At 41.0% G+C, this 18,710-nt stretch overlaps 1 protein-coding gene across 1 annotated transcript in view; it reads right to left on the bottom strand.

The window, feature by feature from the left end:
• Positions 1-4,854: 4,854 nt before the first annotated feature.
• Positions 4,855-18,710, bottom strand: part of ANKRD55 (ankyrin repeat domain 55) — a 46,172-nt gene continuing 32,316 nt past the window's right edge. Inside the window, exons 9-12 of the mRNA XM_075727039.1 lie at positions 18,328-18,330; positions 17,053-17,714; positions 11,246-11,347; positions 4,855-5,123 (exon numbers count right to left, since the gene is read on the bottom strand). Of these exons, the coding sequence (XP_075583154.1) occupies positions 4,855-5,123; positions 11,246-11,347; positions 17,053-17,714; positions 18,328-18,330 (1,036 nt within the window). The remainder of the gene's footprint in view (positions 5,124-11,245; positions 11,348-17,052; positions 17,715-18,327; positions 18,331-18,710) is intronic.

Consider the following 18,710-nt stretch of genomic DNA (forward strand, 5'->3'; position numbering starts at 1 on the left):
GTCTTCTCCTGTCTGATACAAGGAACTCCACGACATCCCTCTTCCAAAGGATGGGATCCCACATGCTGAGCACAGAAACGTGCACAAAAGTACAGGAAGACACATGTGCATGAAGTCTAGTACTCCTCTTGGGCAGGTGTGAACACCCCTTTGACTCCGCAGGTTCTTCCTCATGTTTGCAGAGCAGCAGAAGGTCACACCACGATGCCACCTACCCTAGAGCACCACAAACAGTGAGATGGGCAGTGGAAAGTTACCGCAGGAGGCTGTACCATGTAGGTGTCTGCAGACCTTACTAGGCTCAGAAGCAGCTGGAGAAGAGAAGGCAGGCCCTTGACAGTGTTGGCTGGCAGGGAGGGAACACTTGGACTTCAGGATCCCGATGGGCCTGGAGTTTATTTCTTGGCTCTGTGTTGACAGCTTCACATCAAGTACTACTCACTGCCCTTGGTTAGAGGTGGCTTTGATGCTGGACACCTGGCAACCTCTGGTCTAAACTGCTTCTCATAATGCTGAGCTTTTCCACCAATAGGAACAGCACAGGAAAATCTTTGCTTTCTCTGAAACTAAGGAACATAGGAAAACCCTATGAACATAATGAGAGAAAAATTCCACTTTTAAAATACAAAGGCAAATAATGTATACTTCCAATACTTCTGTCTTCTTCTAAGTCATTATTATAATGCAGATGCAGACAGGTCTAATGATGCATGATGACAGTATGATCAGATGAGCTCTTAGAGACCTGTTAGAATTGTTTGAGAAGTGGCTATGCTTTTATGTCCCAAAGTGGTAACTAAGATGCTTCTGGTGTTTTGCAGTGGAAAAATATGTGGGTTGTGCAGACTCCTCTTTGGTGATGGTAGAAGAATGTGGTGTATTTGGGGTGAAGGGAGAGAGATGTCCCCCTTTGGCAGTGGTAAGGGTGTTTAAAATCCTTTATTAGGGCTGAATTTGAGAGAATATAGCTTCCTTTTTAGGTATTTATATAAGAAAATGGGCCTTTTCATCAGATACCCTGCTCATCAATAGAATAGCCTTTGAAAGATCCCCATAATACTGGATGATCCTTTGTTTTACATATGAACATTTTGCTCCATTTTAAATAATGGACTAATGCTAACCTCCTGCACAGTTTACTGGAAGAGTGGACCACTCCATTCAGTATCGATGTATAAGTAGATGGCCCACTAGAATAAAGGCTGCACCATTTTCAAAAGTGTTTTCAAATTCTGTTCATAAGAATGATATATGGAATGTGGAGTGCATTCCAGTGAGGAAGTATATTGTGTTCTGGTTAGAAAATGTACCCTGTATGTATATATATTTTCTTAGCTCTCTGTGCCAAGCCAAACTCCCCAGACACCTGAGTACTGCAACACTCTATGAGTTAACACTCAACTAGTGCCACAGAAGAATGTGCCAGAGATACTTAACCACTAGACAGAGGAAAAAAAAAATCTCTGTCATGACTTACTGACCAGACGTTTCTTGGCAATTGCTAATCAACTGTGTTAGCCTTTTATTGTCTCTTCTGCCATTATCTTCCAGGAAAGGTCTGAGCAAGAGGTCAGTGTAGCTTAAGTAGGTATTGGTTCATTTGTTACCTTTCATGCAGTACGCAGCAGTCAACAGTCTTCTCTCCTCTAAAGGTGAAACACTTCTGCTTAATTTGACTTGTTTATTTACTGTAGAATTTGGCTATCAAACCCAAAAGGTAAGAACAATTCCTGGTGGGAACGTTTCTGAGAATAATTTTTAGTGCTTTCTATGAGCATTAATTTTTAAAAGATCTATATTTGGTAAATTGTGAACTGCTTTGTTATTGACAGTCTACAGAAGAAGCACATTAGAAAGGAGACCTGGATCTTAGTTCAGATTACCACACATGTAAGACTGTCCCTGTTCAGGTAAGTACTGTATTCTGTGCTTACCTTTGAACAGGCAATTAGATTTGCATTCCTTTCCTGAAAAAGTCTTATTTCCTGGGTTAGAGGCCCAGGGAAAAAAACATTCCTTCCTAGAAAAAGATGAGGAAAAAGGGGGAAATGATAGGAAAAATTCAGCTAGCAGACGTATCCTGTCATGCAAACTGATTATACAGAGAGGAGGCAGTGGTAATATGTGTTCCTAGCTTCAGGTGACTGCACCTGAAATTCTGCATTTTTGAAGGAATTTCATTTGAAAGACAGTGTTATCTTTGATCAAAAATTGTTTGTTATTCAGCTCTGTCCTCCCATGCTGCATTAACAAAGCACTGCTGAACAGGAAAACCAGAAAGATGATTACTTCCTTTCTGGGAATGGAAGTGCCTAGCCTAAGGGGGAATGTCTCTCCCTTTCTCTCTTGTTGTAATACTGGAAACATTTGAAATTTGTTCAAGCCTCTATGGGACGCCAACACAGACTGCTCCTGTATCTTTGACTGCAGCATGGAACTGCAGCTGGCAAAAAAATGGGTGCCACCACAGCTTTTATATGATTGCCGTTAGGCAGCCCAAGACTCTCCTGGTCCCTGGACAGGCAAGGTAATACAAGAGATGAGAGAGGTTCACCCCCTCTCTCAAAGCCAGTAATAGCAACGAGGATCCCCTTCTACTCAGCAAAAAATGGAGTTGCAGCGAATGACCTGCCTCTTTTGAGGCATCCCTGTTGACAGCAAAAAGCTCGGTTTTCTTACTCACTCAAAAGGGCTAGAATGGTGATGGAGTTACAAACATTTGACCTCACTGAGATTTCCTTGCTGTGCCATTTGGTCTTCTCTTCCTTCCACACACTGCACCCATTCACAAGCAGTGTCTTAAACTAAAGAGAATTAATTTCTGCCAGAGTGGTTACTTTGGGCTCTCACTCTGCTAAGACAAACCTCATTCTTGTAATGTCTACACTGACACTTAAGGTTAACACAGAGGTCATTTGCTGCCAGCCAGAGCTGTATGGATTAGTTTTTCCTTCTCCTCTGTGCAGTCTGCACCAAAACCATCTGCTCTGAACTGTTTGATAGTGGCTTGAGGTCTGCACTGAAGCTTGAATGTTTCTAGGAACTGACTTATGAACCACTTGCCTCTTGCGTGAAGCCACAGGGAGAGGTACAAAAGGGCTGGAGTCAGAATAGAGAATTTGGGGGTTGCAACTGGTGGAGTTCCAGGGCAGAGAAGCTTAGGGGCTCTGGAGAGCAAAGCAGCTCAGGCAGTGACCCCATGGAGCAAATACCAGTCTGTTACACTGTAGGAGGGACTCTGGACTTTTCAGTGACGCTGGACTGAGCAGGACTGGTCAGGCGCAAAGACAGAGCATGCCAGAATTGATTTTTCCTTTAACAGAGCGTCCTTCTGTCATACAGTATTTTTTCCATTTAGCCTCAGGGACTAGGTTGCCTGTCAGGCCCAAGCACATGAGCTTTTTACTCTTACGGATTTCAGCAAGAAGCTAGAGGTTTACATCACTTGTTGAATTTGAGCTTTATACCCTGACATTTGGATTAAATGTTTAAAAATAAAATACACTTTTATTTGTGTGCAAAAGTTCCCCCTTGCCTGTGTTGTGTCAGAGCAGCTGTTGTGCTCTGCTTTTTTCTTTCTGGGACTGTCTGTGACAGCCACCAGCCATCCCTCTATTTACAGTCATTACTGCAAGGAAATTGGAAACTGCAGCTACTGGGACATGATTATCTTCTCTTTGATGTCAGGTTTGTCTTTTACTGTGACACAGCAAAAGAAATGTTTGTACAGCTAATAAAACATTTATCTAGAGATAAACAGAAATGCCATATCCTGGTTAAATGCACTGCTGATGCAGAGCTAATGTAGGACAGGTTTACTAGCAATGGTGATTCAGAAGGGGTGACGAAAGGGGACTGTCCCCCCACCAGTAATGACCACAGCCCCTCTGTAATCATAAGTGGGGAAGCCTCCAGAGTAATAGCAGCAAGATTTAGATAAGAATCCTGAAGCAAGCAGAGGTTGGCCTCTAGGAAGGGACAGTCTTGTGAAATGTTTAAGTCAAAGGCTTATAGCACTTGCCAAGGCTCTTGACTGAACAGCAGTCTAGTTAGATTTCCTTCTTCAGTTCAGTGATCAAAGTGTCAAAGTGATGAAATAATGCCTAATAACTCAGAATCGTGCAATCCTTGTTTCATAAAAATAACAATACACAATTGCATTTTTGTCACTGAGGAATATGAAGAATCAAATGAAAGAGACAGCATCTGTCAGTGCAATGAACAGTTTTGAACAGTGTGTGCTATAGCCCTGTCTGTCCCACAGGGATTAGTGTTTCATTGTACTTTTTTAGGTTGTTGAATTCAGAAAACCCAGAAACTTAGAACGTAGAAAATACGTGAAAAACAAAGAGTCAAACCCCCTCATTTGCTAAAACTGCCTTTTATTTTGAGCTTATCGTTTTAATCTTAAAAAGAAATTTTTGGTGGCACACAGCCTCAGAATCAGCACCTTTGCATTTACAGACTACAGAGAATCCCTGTCAGTTTATGTTTCCCTAATTCTGACTTTTAAATCATGCAGAAAGTCTTACTCTTTGTTCCTGTTTTCTATGAAAGGCTTAACAGCACATTGCTGCAACAAGATTGCATGTTATGAGGATTCCATTCACAAAATAGATTCACAGCACATTAAATATTGATTTAGTAATTTCATCATAAATGAAAACTATAATGAAAATGCCTATATAAATACACAGTGCAGCTTTTGTGATGTGCTACCCTTTCTTGGTTTTTGTTCATTTACACTCCAGTTCACAAGAGCATCATTAGTGCAAATTAATGAGATTTTGCTGTATAGTTATGTTGTAACAAGCTCTTTGATATATTTCTACTGATTGAGGCCAGTGTAATGAGTTAATTTTCAGTGTCTGGTTTGGTGAGAGATTTCTCAGGCTCTTCTGCAGGGTTAGATTTCTTCTGGCTTGGGATAGCAGGTAGAACACGGCTTGGTTTCAGAGGCTCTCCTGATAGACCAGGCAAGAGAGAATAGAGCAAATGACTCTGAATATGTCCCCTTTTCTGGGATCTGGAGGTTGGGGCTGGTGGGAGACTAACTGCACCAGTCCTTAGGGAATTTAAAGGCAGGGACTTAAACTTCTTAGCACCCTGAGGTGGTAGCTGAACTAGAGGAAAAAGAAAAAGAGAGAAAGAGTGCACAGAAAGTGAAAAGCATGACATTTTTACAAATGAGTTTGCTACTTTGAACTGTTGTTTTTTTGTCTTGTATTGTGTGTACTCAAACCTGCATTTGAAAAATGTGACCAAAATATGAGTAAAAAATTGCTGAATCCCGGCAGGGCTAATCTTCAACTGAAGAAAACAACTCCGGTGTTAAGCAATTTACTTTGTGTTTGGTTATCAGTAAGACTTGATAAGTTCAAAGGTTTACCTTTGATAAGCAGAGAATCTATATTTTGTCTGAAGGAGACTTGGTCTGTTTGGAGACATTTCCACAGCACATTTTTTCATCAAAAACCACAGCCTGACTGAAACAGAAATGTTCCATGGGAGTATATTATTTTTAACAAAACCATTGTGAGAGGATGCTGTATTACCCAGGGTAAATTCTGATCGAAATCTTAGGAAGATGAAATGGAAGAATGTGGGACACTGTCTGGGTTGCTCGAGACACAGTCAGTCATGAAGATGCGTGCACACATGCTCTGCAAGTCACAGGTCACAAAAGTGGCCCATTAGCCTGTAGCACGCTAAGACCCACACTGAAACACAAGAGGCACAGCTGTTGTATATCTCGTGTGTGTCAGTAGTCTTGTAAGAAACTATGGACTTAGGTCATCCTTAATCTCCATCTCACACTCAGTAGTGTAACATTGTTTGTGCTTTAAAGTTAATATTGTTCTGTATCTTCTCTAAATTGAAATTCTCAAGCTCCTTCATTCAGACAATTCACTAACTAATTTTCTGATTTTTTAAAAGGAGAATTCAAAACCTTAATTGTAGACCTATTTTTCTCTGCCTTGGAATTTATTGTGAATTGCATTCTCTTATTTTCATTTAATTCTCCATTTTATTCACAAGCTCTTTGTATAAAAACAGTGTGGGTTTTTCGGTTTAACCATATGAAGAATTCCCTACTGGAGTTAACACCATCTCTGTTTTGGCTACAGAATCTTCCTTGCAATTTTTCACATTAATTTTTCCTTGGTTGCATTCTCATTCCATCTATCATTTCCTTCCATCTGCATCTGTTGTGATGAATATATTCATATATTCATATATGAATATATTTTCCTCTGAGATGTTCTAGTTTGAGTTTCATCTTGCTAGTCATGGCAGCCTCCAGAAGGTTATTGGGATTCTCTGTCTATTTCGCTGACTTCATCCTTTGAAACTAACCACAAATGCTTCCTAGTGGCCAGGTATTAAAAACCATTCTCTGAGCCAGCTACTTGTCCTCAGATTGGTATCATGCTTGTGTCCTGGTTCTTTACATGCAGGAAGAATCCTGCTATAAAGCAATCTGCTGAAAAGGTGACCATCTCAGCCTGTCATCATTCCATTTCCTACTCAACTCCAATGAAAACCTGAGTGTTCATATTTGCATTTTGCCTGCCAGCCCCTTTGATTATTCCTTTTTCATAACCTCTGGCAGAAATTATCCCGGTGCAGGTTCAGGGAAATTCTACAGAAATGAGGAATGGAGAAGAGTATTCTCTCTTAACCCAATGAAAATCTTGTGTAATTTGAGAGATACATCTGAAGTTAATCTAGATTTGGACCATTTTAATAGAGGATAAACTGATAAATGAACTGATTTTTATTAGAAATAGCAGACCACATAATCAACTGGTATGAACTGAGTAACTACTGCAGTCAATGCACCTGTGATAAACCTGACCTTTCAAGTCAATTTTGATCTTAAAAAAAATCCCCAAACCAAACTGAACATTCAGCACACTTGAGTAATTCATAGGTAGAATTGTAGATGGAGTTTCTTGAGGACTGTAGAATAAAAAGACAAGAAAAGAGGACTTAAGGAATTTCAAAATCAGTTAACCTAAAACATCCTACATACCTAAAATCTTGCCCACAGTTGCTGTTTCTCAGAAGTGAATCTTTGAACCTGTGAAGTCTGCCTGCTCATCAAACAGCATCAAAAAGAATAGCTGGAACACTGTCAGAGTGGATGCAGAAGTGAGAAATTATGTAGTTTTAATGAGGAAGGATTATTAACTTTGTCACAAATTTTCATTTAAAAAAATAAGGTAGATCCATTACTATAATGTGGACACACACCTGATGAAAAAAAAGCACTGAAGGTGTAATTTCCTGGAGAACAGGTTTACAGTGCAAAATGACCTTGAGAAACAGTAAGAAATCCAGATAACAAAACAAAACTCAGCAAAGGCAGATGCAAACCACTACACTTAGGGAAAACAAACAAAGACATTCCAAACCACCGAAAGTGCAAATGTAAGATGGGGAATAACTGGCTAGGGGAGTAACAGTCCTGCAGGTGTCTGGGGACAAAGACTGTGCCTGAGTCAGAAATATATTGAAGAAGTTCAAGCAGAAACCCTGCTTCACGTTCAGAGGGCGGTCAGCTACCAAAGACCTAGTGATACAATAAGAGCTACTAATTGAGGGAGCCTTTTCCACTCAGTAGTGACTCTCAAGTGGCTGCTATTACAAGCTGCAGAGGCAAGAATAAAGCTGTCAGGGAGGCATTGCCCAAGGAGTATGTAGTCCAGCAGAAGGGCTGGCTCTTATAGTCTCTTCCTTTTGCAAGCAGTGGGCCATGGTGGCCCTCTGCAGAGGAGGGTGCTTTGTGGAGTCCTGATGCTGGACATCATGATGAGTAACAGCAAAAGCAACCACTGATCCCCAGAAAATATTGTTAAATGACCTGCAGAAAAAGATCTTTTTGTTGTTGTTATTGTTGTTCAACAAGTAATAACCTCACTCTGGCTTCAGACCTTCTAAGCCACATGAAGAAGTGCAAGCAGCAGAGAGTTCTCTAGAAGTCCCATATTTGTTTGGAAAATTATTCTGGCATTGTGTGAGTGGTGTGTGATAGTAAGCCTTTTTTCCAGGGGTCCTTGGGAGAGTTGCGTGGTGGGATAGAAAGGGTGTGCTGGGGTGGAGCAGCAGTATGCAGAGTAGCAGAGATGCTGAGATGCCAGGCTGTGCTGAGGCTACTCAAGAAGCCGCGTAAGGGACCTTTTTGGCCCTGGGAACATCTGAAGGGTGGGAGTTTATAAACTATGGTTTAAAGTCACTCAAGTACTCTTTTCCTAAGCTACTTTTTCATTCCTGTTATCCTCTTTCTAACTTGTATTTTTAAATGCTTTTGCTTAGAGATTAAAGCATCTCTTCCTTTTTCTTTTCATTGCCCTTCCTTTTTTGGGAGATGTTTCTTCTTTCTGTTAATCTCTGAGTAGTTTCAGTTCTCTTTCTAATTTATGCTTATTTTATTGTTCTATCTCCCTGGTTGCTTTTTTTTCCACTGGCTTTGTTGCCTGTTTTTAACACACATCTTGTGTAATGAAAATATTAAAGAAACACCAGTGTTTATATTCAAACTTCGTTGCTGGAGCTATTTGCCTGGGTGAAGGCTGTGTCCAGAACAGTAATATTTTTAGGCCTGGATGGAGGGTGAGTGAAATCTTGGCTCTGAAACAGTTATTTGGAAAGCTCCAGGATCAAATGTGTCATTTGTGTTAACAAAAAAGAAATGTAATCTATTTTGCAAATAACTTTGCTTTTCTTTTGTTGACTTGAACTGATGTTCAAGCAGTAATGGTACCTGGATAAATGTGCTGTGTTAGTTAAACCATGATTGTTAACTGTGATAATTGTATCTTATTTGTAAAACACAGTTTTTGGCATGAGACTAGAACTAAAATCCTGTTTGTATGAATTACTACAAGAACACCAGTGATTATGAAATAATTTTTTTTAGGATTTTGCTTACAACTATGTGTTAACTAGAAGACACAGAGAACATTAGTAGAAAGCTTAAAAATAGAAGACTTGGAGCTGAGGTTTTGAAAGCAATTAGGTTATTTTCTTTCCTCTGAGCAGACAGAGAATACCACCTCAGTATCCCACTTATGTCCACTTTTCTTCTTCCTCTCTTATTCACTGTGCAGCAACAGTGCAGGATTCTGTATTTCCCCTACCCAATCTGATGTTCCCTATAAAGCTACCTCTGCTGTTTCGTTTTTAGTAATATTGTTATAACTGCAGAATTGCTTCTGAAACTCAGATCATAAGAGGCAATGAATCTTAAATTTAGCTCTGAAATGTGAGTGCTTTAGGACCTGGCTGATCTGCAGGATGACAAATAGTAAACTGCAAATCCTCATCCAAAATACATTGGGGGATTTGCGCTTAGTGGAGCACAAGAATGTGAGGGCAGGACATTGCTGGGAGTAGGGCTTTTGTTTGTATGTGAAGAACACCCCATTTGCTGGCTGGATCTGGCCTGGGACACTCACTAAGTCTTGACACTCTGCCAGGGCTGTGGGAGCTGAGTGAGGCTTTCCCTGCTCTTCAGGACCTTGCTTCTTACTGCCTTGGGAATGAGGAGCTGGCTGAAAGTGCAGAGGAAAAAAGGCTGCTGCTCTCTCAATTCCTTTATTTTAGCTCCTGTGTTAGAGAAGCTACCCAAACCAGTTGCTGTTAGAATGAGAGAAATGAATGATTCCCATCCTCATCTAAAAGGTAGTCTATCCGCTGTGCTTGAGACAGAGAGAGAGAGAACATTTTTTCACCTGTGTAACATTCCAAAAATGACAGTGTTTTTGGAAACCTGATGATCTTGTTCTAATCCTCTTCCCTCTAATTTTTGCTAGCAAAAGGACACAAAAATCAGTGTAATGATATTTTTCATGCTGTCTGCAGAAGAGTTATTACTTATCCTGGCTTTCATCTCACATATCCATCCTTTCTCTGCCATGCAGTCATTAGGGTGTTGTCGTCCATCTCTTTACATCCTGTATGTCACCATGTTACATCATGTCCTGCCCCCTATGAAAAGCTACCAAAGTCATACAGAAATATGCAATTGAGAGTGAAACTCGTGTCTGTGAGAATTCCAGTCACCCTCTGCTCTGGAAAACGAATGTAGAACCAAAATTTCCTTTCTGTTGATATACATTGCTTCTACTAAGCCAACTCGATGAAACTCATTGGAGAAAAGGGTTCGATCAGCAGCACAGAGTCCAGCTGGAGGTGGGCTAGTCACTTGTGGAATACCCCAGGAGTTGATAGTGGCACTAATACTGTTTAATATCTTCATTAGTGACTTGGACGATGGAGCGGAGTGCACCTTCTGCAAGTTTGCAAATGATATGAAACTGCGAGGAGTGGCTGATACAGCAGATGCGTGTGCCGCCCTTCAGAGAGACCTTGACAGGCTGGAGAAATGGATGGACAAGACTCTTACAAAGGGAAATGCAAAGTCCTGTAGCTGGGGAGGAGTAGCTCCCTGCACCAATACATGCTGAGGATCAAACAGGTAAAAAGGAGCTTGTCAGAAAGGGACCTGAGGGCCCTGAGAGACAACAAGCTGAACATGAGCCAGCAATGTGCCTTTGCAGCAAAGATAGCCAACAGCATCTGGGGCTGCATTAGGAAAAGCGTTGCCAGCAGATTGTGGGAGGTGATCCTTCCCCTCTGCTCAGCGCTGTTGAGACACACCTGGAGTGCTGTGTCCAGTTCTGGGGCTTCCAGTACAAGAGAGACATGGACACACTGGAGCAAGTCCAATGAAGGGCGCTGGAGATGAGTAAGCGATTGGAGTGTCCAGCCTCAAAGGGGAGGCTGAAAGAGCTGGGTCTGTTCAGCTTTGAGAAGAGAAGGCAGCTCAGGGGATCTTGTCAATATGTATCAGTGCCTGATTGGAAGGAGTAATGAAGAGGGAGCCAGACTCTTCTCAGTGGTGTCCTATGAAGGGAAAAGAGTCACTGGGCACAAATAAGTAAGAAGAAACTTTTTTACTCTGAGGGTGGTCAAACACTGGAACAGGTTGCCCAGAGAAGTTGTGTAGTCCCCATCCTTAGACGTATTTAAAACCCAACTGGATGTGATCCTGAGCAACCTGCTGTAGGTGACCTCTGTATGGGCAGGATGTTGGACTAGACAATCTCCAAAGGTGCCTTCCAGCCTCAGCCATTCTACGATGCTGTCAAAAAGGAACATGAAACCTCTCACAAGCCTTTAGATGCCAGTGATGGAAGCACACAGTATGATACTGTAACTGAGACTTGCCTGTACTTACTTTTGTGAGCACAGTGGTTGGGTATGGGAGCTAGGCTGTTCCGTACAGGAGTAAGATTATTTATTTTGGGTTGGTCTATGGACATCTGTTGAAAATTTTTACCTGTGAAAAAAAAAGAAAATCTGTTACCATATTAAAATATTTGTAAATAATATGGTGCACTGTAGATCCCTGGCTTCTAGAAAAAAAGAAAACTTACTTAGTAATTCTCAGAAATACGTAATAATAAGAAACCACTGACTGAAAAAAGCTGTTGCTTTGTTCTCTTTACATTCATTAAAAAGAGTGACTGTTTTAATATAACCTTCATATGTACCCTTATCACTGCCTCTCATATAATATAGTAATTGGTCTTAAAACAGGCACGGTCCAATAGCTAGGTCCATGTAAGAATATTTGGACACTAAATTTGTAGAAATATTCAACTAGATGGATTTGATTTCAGAATCAAAGCTTTAGTTTGCGAACTTTTCTAATAGGTTCTCAGCCTTTGTAAGTACTAGAACACAAATGGAGTTCAGCTGCTGGTTGGAAAATGAGACTGGTGGAAGTCTATCAGCGGTAAAGATGAGCTTTGAGAGGGTTTTGCTGCAGATGAAAACATAGCAGAACTGATATAAACTGATACTGAGTTTTATAAAACTATGTTTATGGCAATTTCATTTTTACCAAGAAGAATAGATACTGGAAAATGAAAGGTTCATTGGCTAACTGTGGCATTTCACTGGCTAAGATTAAAGTTAACTTCCATGTAGTACTATTAAAAAAGACAATATGTTAGATGATGTAATGCATTTCACTACATAAATGACACATCAAATATTATTAAAAAGTAGAAACTCAAGCACCAAATCAACATTTTCCCCAGGTCCTTTTCCTGAGTTGATCGTATTCTGTGATGTTTGAGTCCCTCAAAGTTTTCTTTTTTGTTATCCCCAGATCTGAGATGAGCCTTGTAAGGAGTCTTGAGTTGTCGTGCCAAACAGCTGCTCATCCAGCATGGCATTGCAACATAGCTCATTGCAGAGCAAGCGTATGCTCTGTTGGCACGCAGAGATGAGGGGAGGCACAGGCTGGATGTAGTAGGACATCTTAAGCAATAGGAAGAAATGGAATGATGTAAATTGCCTTTGTGGCTTTGTAGTTGGTACTTGAAAACACCTATGTATTGCTGGGCTGTGCAAGGTAAGGCTGTAGGAAAATAGCTGTGGAACAGTTTCCTAGAGGTGCAGTGCAGTACTTGTCAAGACTGCTCTAACTATGTTACTGACTAAATAGATTCTGTGTGGAAGGAGCTAAAGTGTTTATCAGACAAACCGCCATGTTATAATGCAGCCCTCAGCTCAGCACAGAGCAAGATTCTGGTCCAAAGACCACGGCAGGTGAGAGATATTGGATCAATCTACTGCATTCTGTGGCTAAAGCTGATGTGTATTGGGCTAAAGCATAAAGAATGTCTTATGGATGAGCTGTGTCTAACAGAAATGGACTTTGTTTTCCCTTTCCCATGTTTTAGTCTTTCTTTAGTCTTTAACACTAAAAATCAAAAAGCGGATGTAAAAGGAGGTAAGTTTCTTCTGTAGACATTGCATCCACTGTGCACAAAGAAATAAATATATCAATTCCAAAATAGCAGAGAATCAAGCCTGCTGCTCCCATTAGTGCAATTCGAGTTATATTCATTTCAGTGATGCTCATACTGAGAACTAGTGGCTTATTATGTATATACCATTATGGCACTGATTCTGGGAGGTTGTTTTTTCTATCAAGAGATATGTTTATTTCATAAATGGGGATACCTGGCAGCAAAACAAGAGTACAAAGTATAATCATGTTTGCAAGACTGATATGAATGCTTGGAAAAGAATCCTTGTTGTCTAAAAGTTCTGGCATCAAGTGGAAGTATTCTTCTGCTCTTCCTTTCTATCTGCTCCATGTAACACCAGAGAAAAAAGTTTTTCATTCTTTAAGACATCATCTTTGTCATCCTCAACAGCGTATTTATAATGGCATTTATTTTTGAATGAAATGGAAAGGAGGCAATTTCATTATAAAATGCAGGACTGTTCTGCATTTCATTTACTGACTTTTTTTACAGGTTGTGCTTTGATTTTCCTTTGCATTTAGGTAGGTCAACCATGTTGTGGTGTGTTTTGTGGAAAAGTTGTAAATATTATGATGAATGTCCCACTGTAAATCAGTCGTTCAGTTTGAGAAAGAAACAGTCACACTGATCAGCTTTGCTCTACTCTTTCCTGGCCAAGAAGTGCTTCCTGTTGGACTATACCATACTGCTTATACCAACATAAGGTTAAGAATCACCTATTTTTTACATTACCTGTTCAAGCAAATAGAAGGTACTGGGCTGCTGTAATAAAACCTGTAATAAAGTATTGCCTTAGACCTGGAAGTTTAGTAATCTAAAAGATGAGTGGGTGATAGAAGGATGCTCCAGCTGGTTAGAGGGCGCTAAGAGCTGCCTTACATTTGAGGCAGGCTTCCTTTTACCCATTTCACTTGGAATTTCTCTACTTTCACCATTTTCCCTATGGAAAGTAGATGGCAGTACATTTTGTGACAAGAGATGGTTGCAAAGCTCATAAATATAAAATGCTTCAGATCATGGATACCAGCTCAGCACTGTGGCTGGCAAGCACTCTTGCAGTATTGACAGTAGTTTTTGGTATAGTCTATCTTTGCTCTTCCCAGCGGAGGGCAAGACAAAATAATCACTCTGAGAGAACCCAGTGGCATGATAGTAAGGTAAGTCTCATTGCTACCCACAGCAACCTCTCCCCTTTGTATAAGTGCTAAGGCTCAGCTAGTGAATTGACTCATCGTTCATTTCCAGGAGCAGAGAAAACAGAACAAAAAAAACCTCCAAAAATCCCCATCTATGTGCCAGCTGCCTTAGCAACAGTAAGCACAAAAATTAGCTCTGACTTTAATAAAAGGCATGGCCATGGAAGACAATCAACACTGTGTGTCAGCTGAGAAAATAATTTTCAAATTGAGTTCTCCTAGATTATTGGTACCCGTAATCCTACCCTGCTTATTCAGTGACTAGGAAGTTACATGTAGCCCCCATGGTCATGACTTGAGAAATGGAGTGTTAACACTTCAGTGTCCTTCAAAGACCAGATGTTGTTTTTTCCCCTCAGCTAGGCCTCCTGCAGAAAAAAAACAACAAGGAAATACCTTTCCTCAGAGAGAGCTGCCTGCACAGCACTGCTGGCTGGGCTGGAGCCAGGTTTACTTTGCTTCTGATCCCTCTAAGTCCTGCAGGCACAGTGCACTGGAGACCTGGAAGCCCTGGAGCTCATACAGTAAATGCAGTTCTAATTCACAGCAAGTCGGGTGGCTTTAATTACAGGGGCAGACAGATTTAAACCACACACATAGGCATGAAGAGGGATAAGCAGATCTTTTTATCATGAAGAAATGTTAGACAGTATTGCGTTGTGCAATATATTCCTGTCAGACACTCTCTGCCTCCTTACAAGCTTTTAATTCACATGCTTCAGTGGAAGTCCTTTTTGCCAGCTACAGGAATCTTTTTATTGTTGGAAAGTTTTGTTAAAGGCAGATGGTACACAGAGAACTGGGCTAAAAGCAGAGTCAGGCTTTTTTTCCTCTGAAGGAGATAATAAACTGTCAGAGATAAAACGACTTACTCTTCCTTTGGACATGCAAAGACAGCTCCTGTTGTAACAATTAGCAGGTTGCCCAGAGAGGCAGTGGAGGCCCCATCCCTGGAAACATTCCAGGTCAGGTTGGACGGGGCTCTGAGCACCCTGATCTGGTTAAAGCTGTCCCTGCTCACTGCAGGGGGGTTGGGCTGGATGACCTCTAAAGGTCCCTTCCAACCCAAAGCATTCTGTGATTCTATGATTCTATGAATTAGAAGATTTCCCATAACTGATATGATTTTGCCCTCATTCATGCATGTAGACTGCTGGTCCTATGCTAAGTCCCTGTGCAGATCATGGAGCAGAGTGGATGCACAGAGTCCATCCTGATTCAGTTGGTTGCAGCTTTTTGTCATAAGATGTTCATAGAAAATCACCTGTCATCCTGTCCAGAGCAAACAAGGATTTAACTGTATAATATTCTACAGTCTTAAGAAAAATGTATAATCACATTTTTAAATAACATGGTATTTACTTCCACATCAAATGTATTCCTCATCTAGCTAATTCTACCAAGAAATGTTGTCCTCAGGTTTGGTTTATCCAGTTTGAGTTCATTCCTCCTCCTACTGTCAACGTGAATGATCTCAAATATCTCAGCCTCACTATATGCTATTATATTTAGGTTGTAAAGAAGCCCTGCAGGTTTTCTTGTCTTCCACATGTGAGCTGAACCTTGCAGACTTCAGTGTAGAAAGAGTTGTGCTGGAGCAATCCTTGCTAGCCATGTGGAGTTTGGGGTTTGTATGGTTGAGTGAATAGCTGGAGTGCACAGTAAAAAAGTAGTGACATCTATAGACCAGGTCTATCAAGCTTTCAGGAGCATGGCCTGATGTTCAGGAAGTGGAACTTTTTGAATAGCTCTTTTTTTACCCTGCAAAACTATTTCCAGCCTTTATTTGCACAACACAGAATGACCTGTCATTCTGAAATTGCTGTGTCTGCTCTCATTATTAGGAATATGAACAAAGATTTGCTATTTTATAAATCCCTTTGCTTAGGAGTTAGTACAGTTTACACTATCATGCAAGCTCAGATAGTGACCTAACTGAGGGTTCTTCTCACACAGGGTTTCTGTTCACTGCTCTTTCCACTGGAGGATAATGGCTTGTGTCTGTTGGAGTGAGGGTAGATTAATTTATTGTGTAATGTTTACTCCTTGTAATGGTGTACTGGTTAAGTTTGGGGATTGCTTTTGCTTGCTTCATTTTCAGTTGGATATTACAGTGGTTGGAAGGCATGCTAGATGTGTTTAATTTTGTCATGGGACTAATCCCAAAGGAGATGAAGTTGGAGACACTGATATGTTGAAGTAAACTCCAGTATGCAGGCCAGCCAGCCAGATTCATCTAAACATGGATGTGAGTCAAAGTACTAGATCCCAAATCCTGCCAAACCCTGGTTTCGAGTTTACTTCAGAATTCTGATGCTCTGCTTCATTACTGTTGCATTACAATTTCCAAACCACAACATAAAAACATTTACTCCATCTCTGTAAATTTAGCAACCTGAATTCAGCTTTGGAGAAACCGTAAGAACAGCACATTAGACCAAAATGCTGGCACTTAGGGTGGGAGGAGTAGGAAGGGGTGACACTACAGCCTGGAGTCAGAATATGTCTGTAAGGGGGAAGTGCTATGGTGCAGAGCCGTCCAGCATGGCACATGTAGACTTACCTGGTTGGATCCAGAAGAGGCTGTCAGCACAGTTAGAGATTTGAGTGCAGTACTGTTCCCTTGCACATCTAGTTCCAGGACTAAACACAGACACAAGACACTAGGCGTGGCAGTGGGTGTTAACATGCAGTTCAGAAAGCACATATATAATCTGGAGGTACTTACCTTGCTTAGGTACCTTACGTGCTTCCTAACTAACCTGCACTTTTGCTTGCTCATCACACCTACTTAAATCTCTTATTTCCCACACCTAAGCACCTTGCTTCAGTTGTCAGCTGATGTCCTGTCCATATGCTATCTGTGATTGCTACTACATACAGGGAGAAGAAACTGAAAAAAGATATTCAAGAAATAGAAATGTCATAGGTCAGACTTACCTATTTTTTCTGATACAGCTTGCCATGTCAGTAGAGATTTGGGGGATAAAGAAGAAAGAAATTACCTGTTGGAGAACTGGGAAGTGAGGGAAGGCGGGGAGGGCACAAAAGCACATGGTGAGATCTATCAGCATTTAAGCCATTTATCAATTTGTCTGAAGGAGTCCCAGCACGGACTTTGTAGGAGAGTAGCTGGTTAGAGTCTGTGTTCCAGGGATCATGCAACATAGCCTGGCAGCTGCTTCTGTGGTCCAGCAAGTTGTGTTCACTCCTACTCTTTTGAGACTTGTGTGCAAAATGGTGGGTGCTGGTGCTGGAGGAGAAGCTTGACATTGTGCTCTGGGAAACAGTTAGGAAGGAATTGCCTGCAGTGATTGGGGGGAGGCTCTGGGTTCTGATGGGAAGAAGCCCCTGACACTCTGGTTGCTTCTTTTCTGGTATGAGGTACTTTGTGTCTGTGCTCCTTCTTTTAAAGTCAGTGGTGGTCACACACTCATCTGGAATGTCTTTGCAGTTTGTGTCCATAATGCAATCAAAAGTGGTGATGATGTCATCTACTTCTGAGGTCTCTTCTCTAGGATATCGGTCTCTGCTTCTCTCATTCTGGCTGGTTTTCTGATCATCTTTCTTCTTTTTGCAAGAGAAGATATGGTTAAGCATACTGAATCGTCCTTCTTTCTTTAGGAGTCTGTTGTTCTGGGAGGGAAACTGATGAACTGGCTCAGATCTACCGGAAGTACAAATCAAAATGTGATGTCATTATTGTCAAATAATGAAAAAAATACTGCCTGTGTTAGCCCATGAAATGGGGTGTATACTGTTCAGATATATTTACAGGGGTAGTTCAAGGGGGCAGAAAATTTGTAATTAATGAAGACTGAAAATGATACCGTGTTACTTCACTCTTTCTTATGGAGTTCATTGCCTTACAGTCATCTTAAAGTAGGCTCACTGCAGCTATTAGGAAAAAGACCAAACAAACTTTTCTGGCTTCAGCATCTACCAGCTGCAGAATCATTATTCTTAATGGTGAGGCAAGACCCAATAATAACAAGAAGAAATGGGATCTTTAAAACCAAGTGGTCTTGTATTATGTCATATTAGGAAAATGGTATTTCCAATAGCACAGTCATTGCTAACACTGTAACAAAGGCATTAGTTCACCATTCCTTCTTTCCCTTTCTCTTTCCCTTTCTCCTTTTTTCCCCTTCCCCTTGCCTTGCCTTGCCTGTACTAAAGAGGTCCAGGACAGTTTCAGAAGCTCTTACCAAGATTATTACCTACAGTGGTATTGATGTAGTGGCTTTTAGATGAGATTTTTACTAATCAACATTTCAGACCTACTGCAACAGGCAGAGCTCAGGAGGAGGAGGAGGAGGAGGAGGAGGAGGAGGAGGAGGAGGAGGAGGAGGAGCAGGAGGAGGAGAGGTAATGTTACCCATGTCTCACAGTTTGTAATACAGGAAATAATACTAACTGCTGACTGTAAAGGAGGGAGAAGCAGAAAAAAACGTGGTGTGTCTTTGTAAGTGTATGCTGATTTACCAAAGTTGGAGAACTGAAATGAATTAAGTGACAGCTTCTGAAACATGAGAAATACAAAGAGAGAGAAATATCATAAGCAATGGTAAAGGAATTATACTTTTTAACAGAAAAAAACTCAGAATAAGAAGAGACAATCAAGGTAGAGAACTAAAGAAGGCTAGGAAAACACTCCCAAACC

Source organism: Pelecanus crispus, chromosome Z, assembly GCF_030463565.1.
Source record: "Pelecanus crispus isolate bPelCri1 chromosome Z, bPelCri1.pri, whole genome shotgun sequence".
NCBI lineage: Eukaryota > Metazoa > Chordata > Aves > Pelecaniformes > Pelecanidae > Pelecanus > Pelecanus crispus.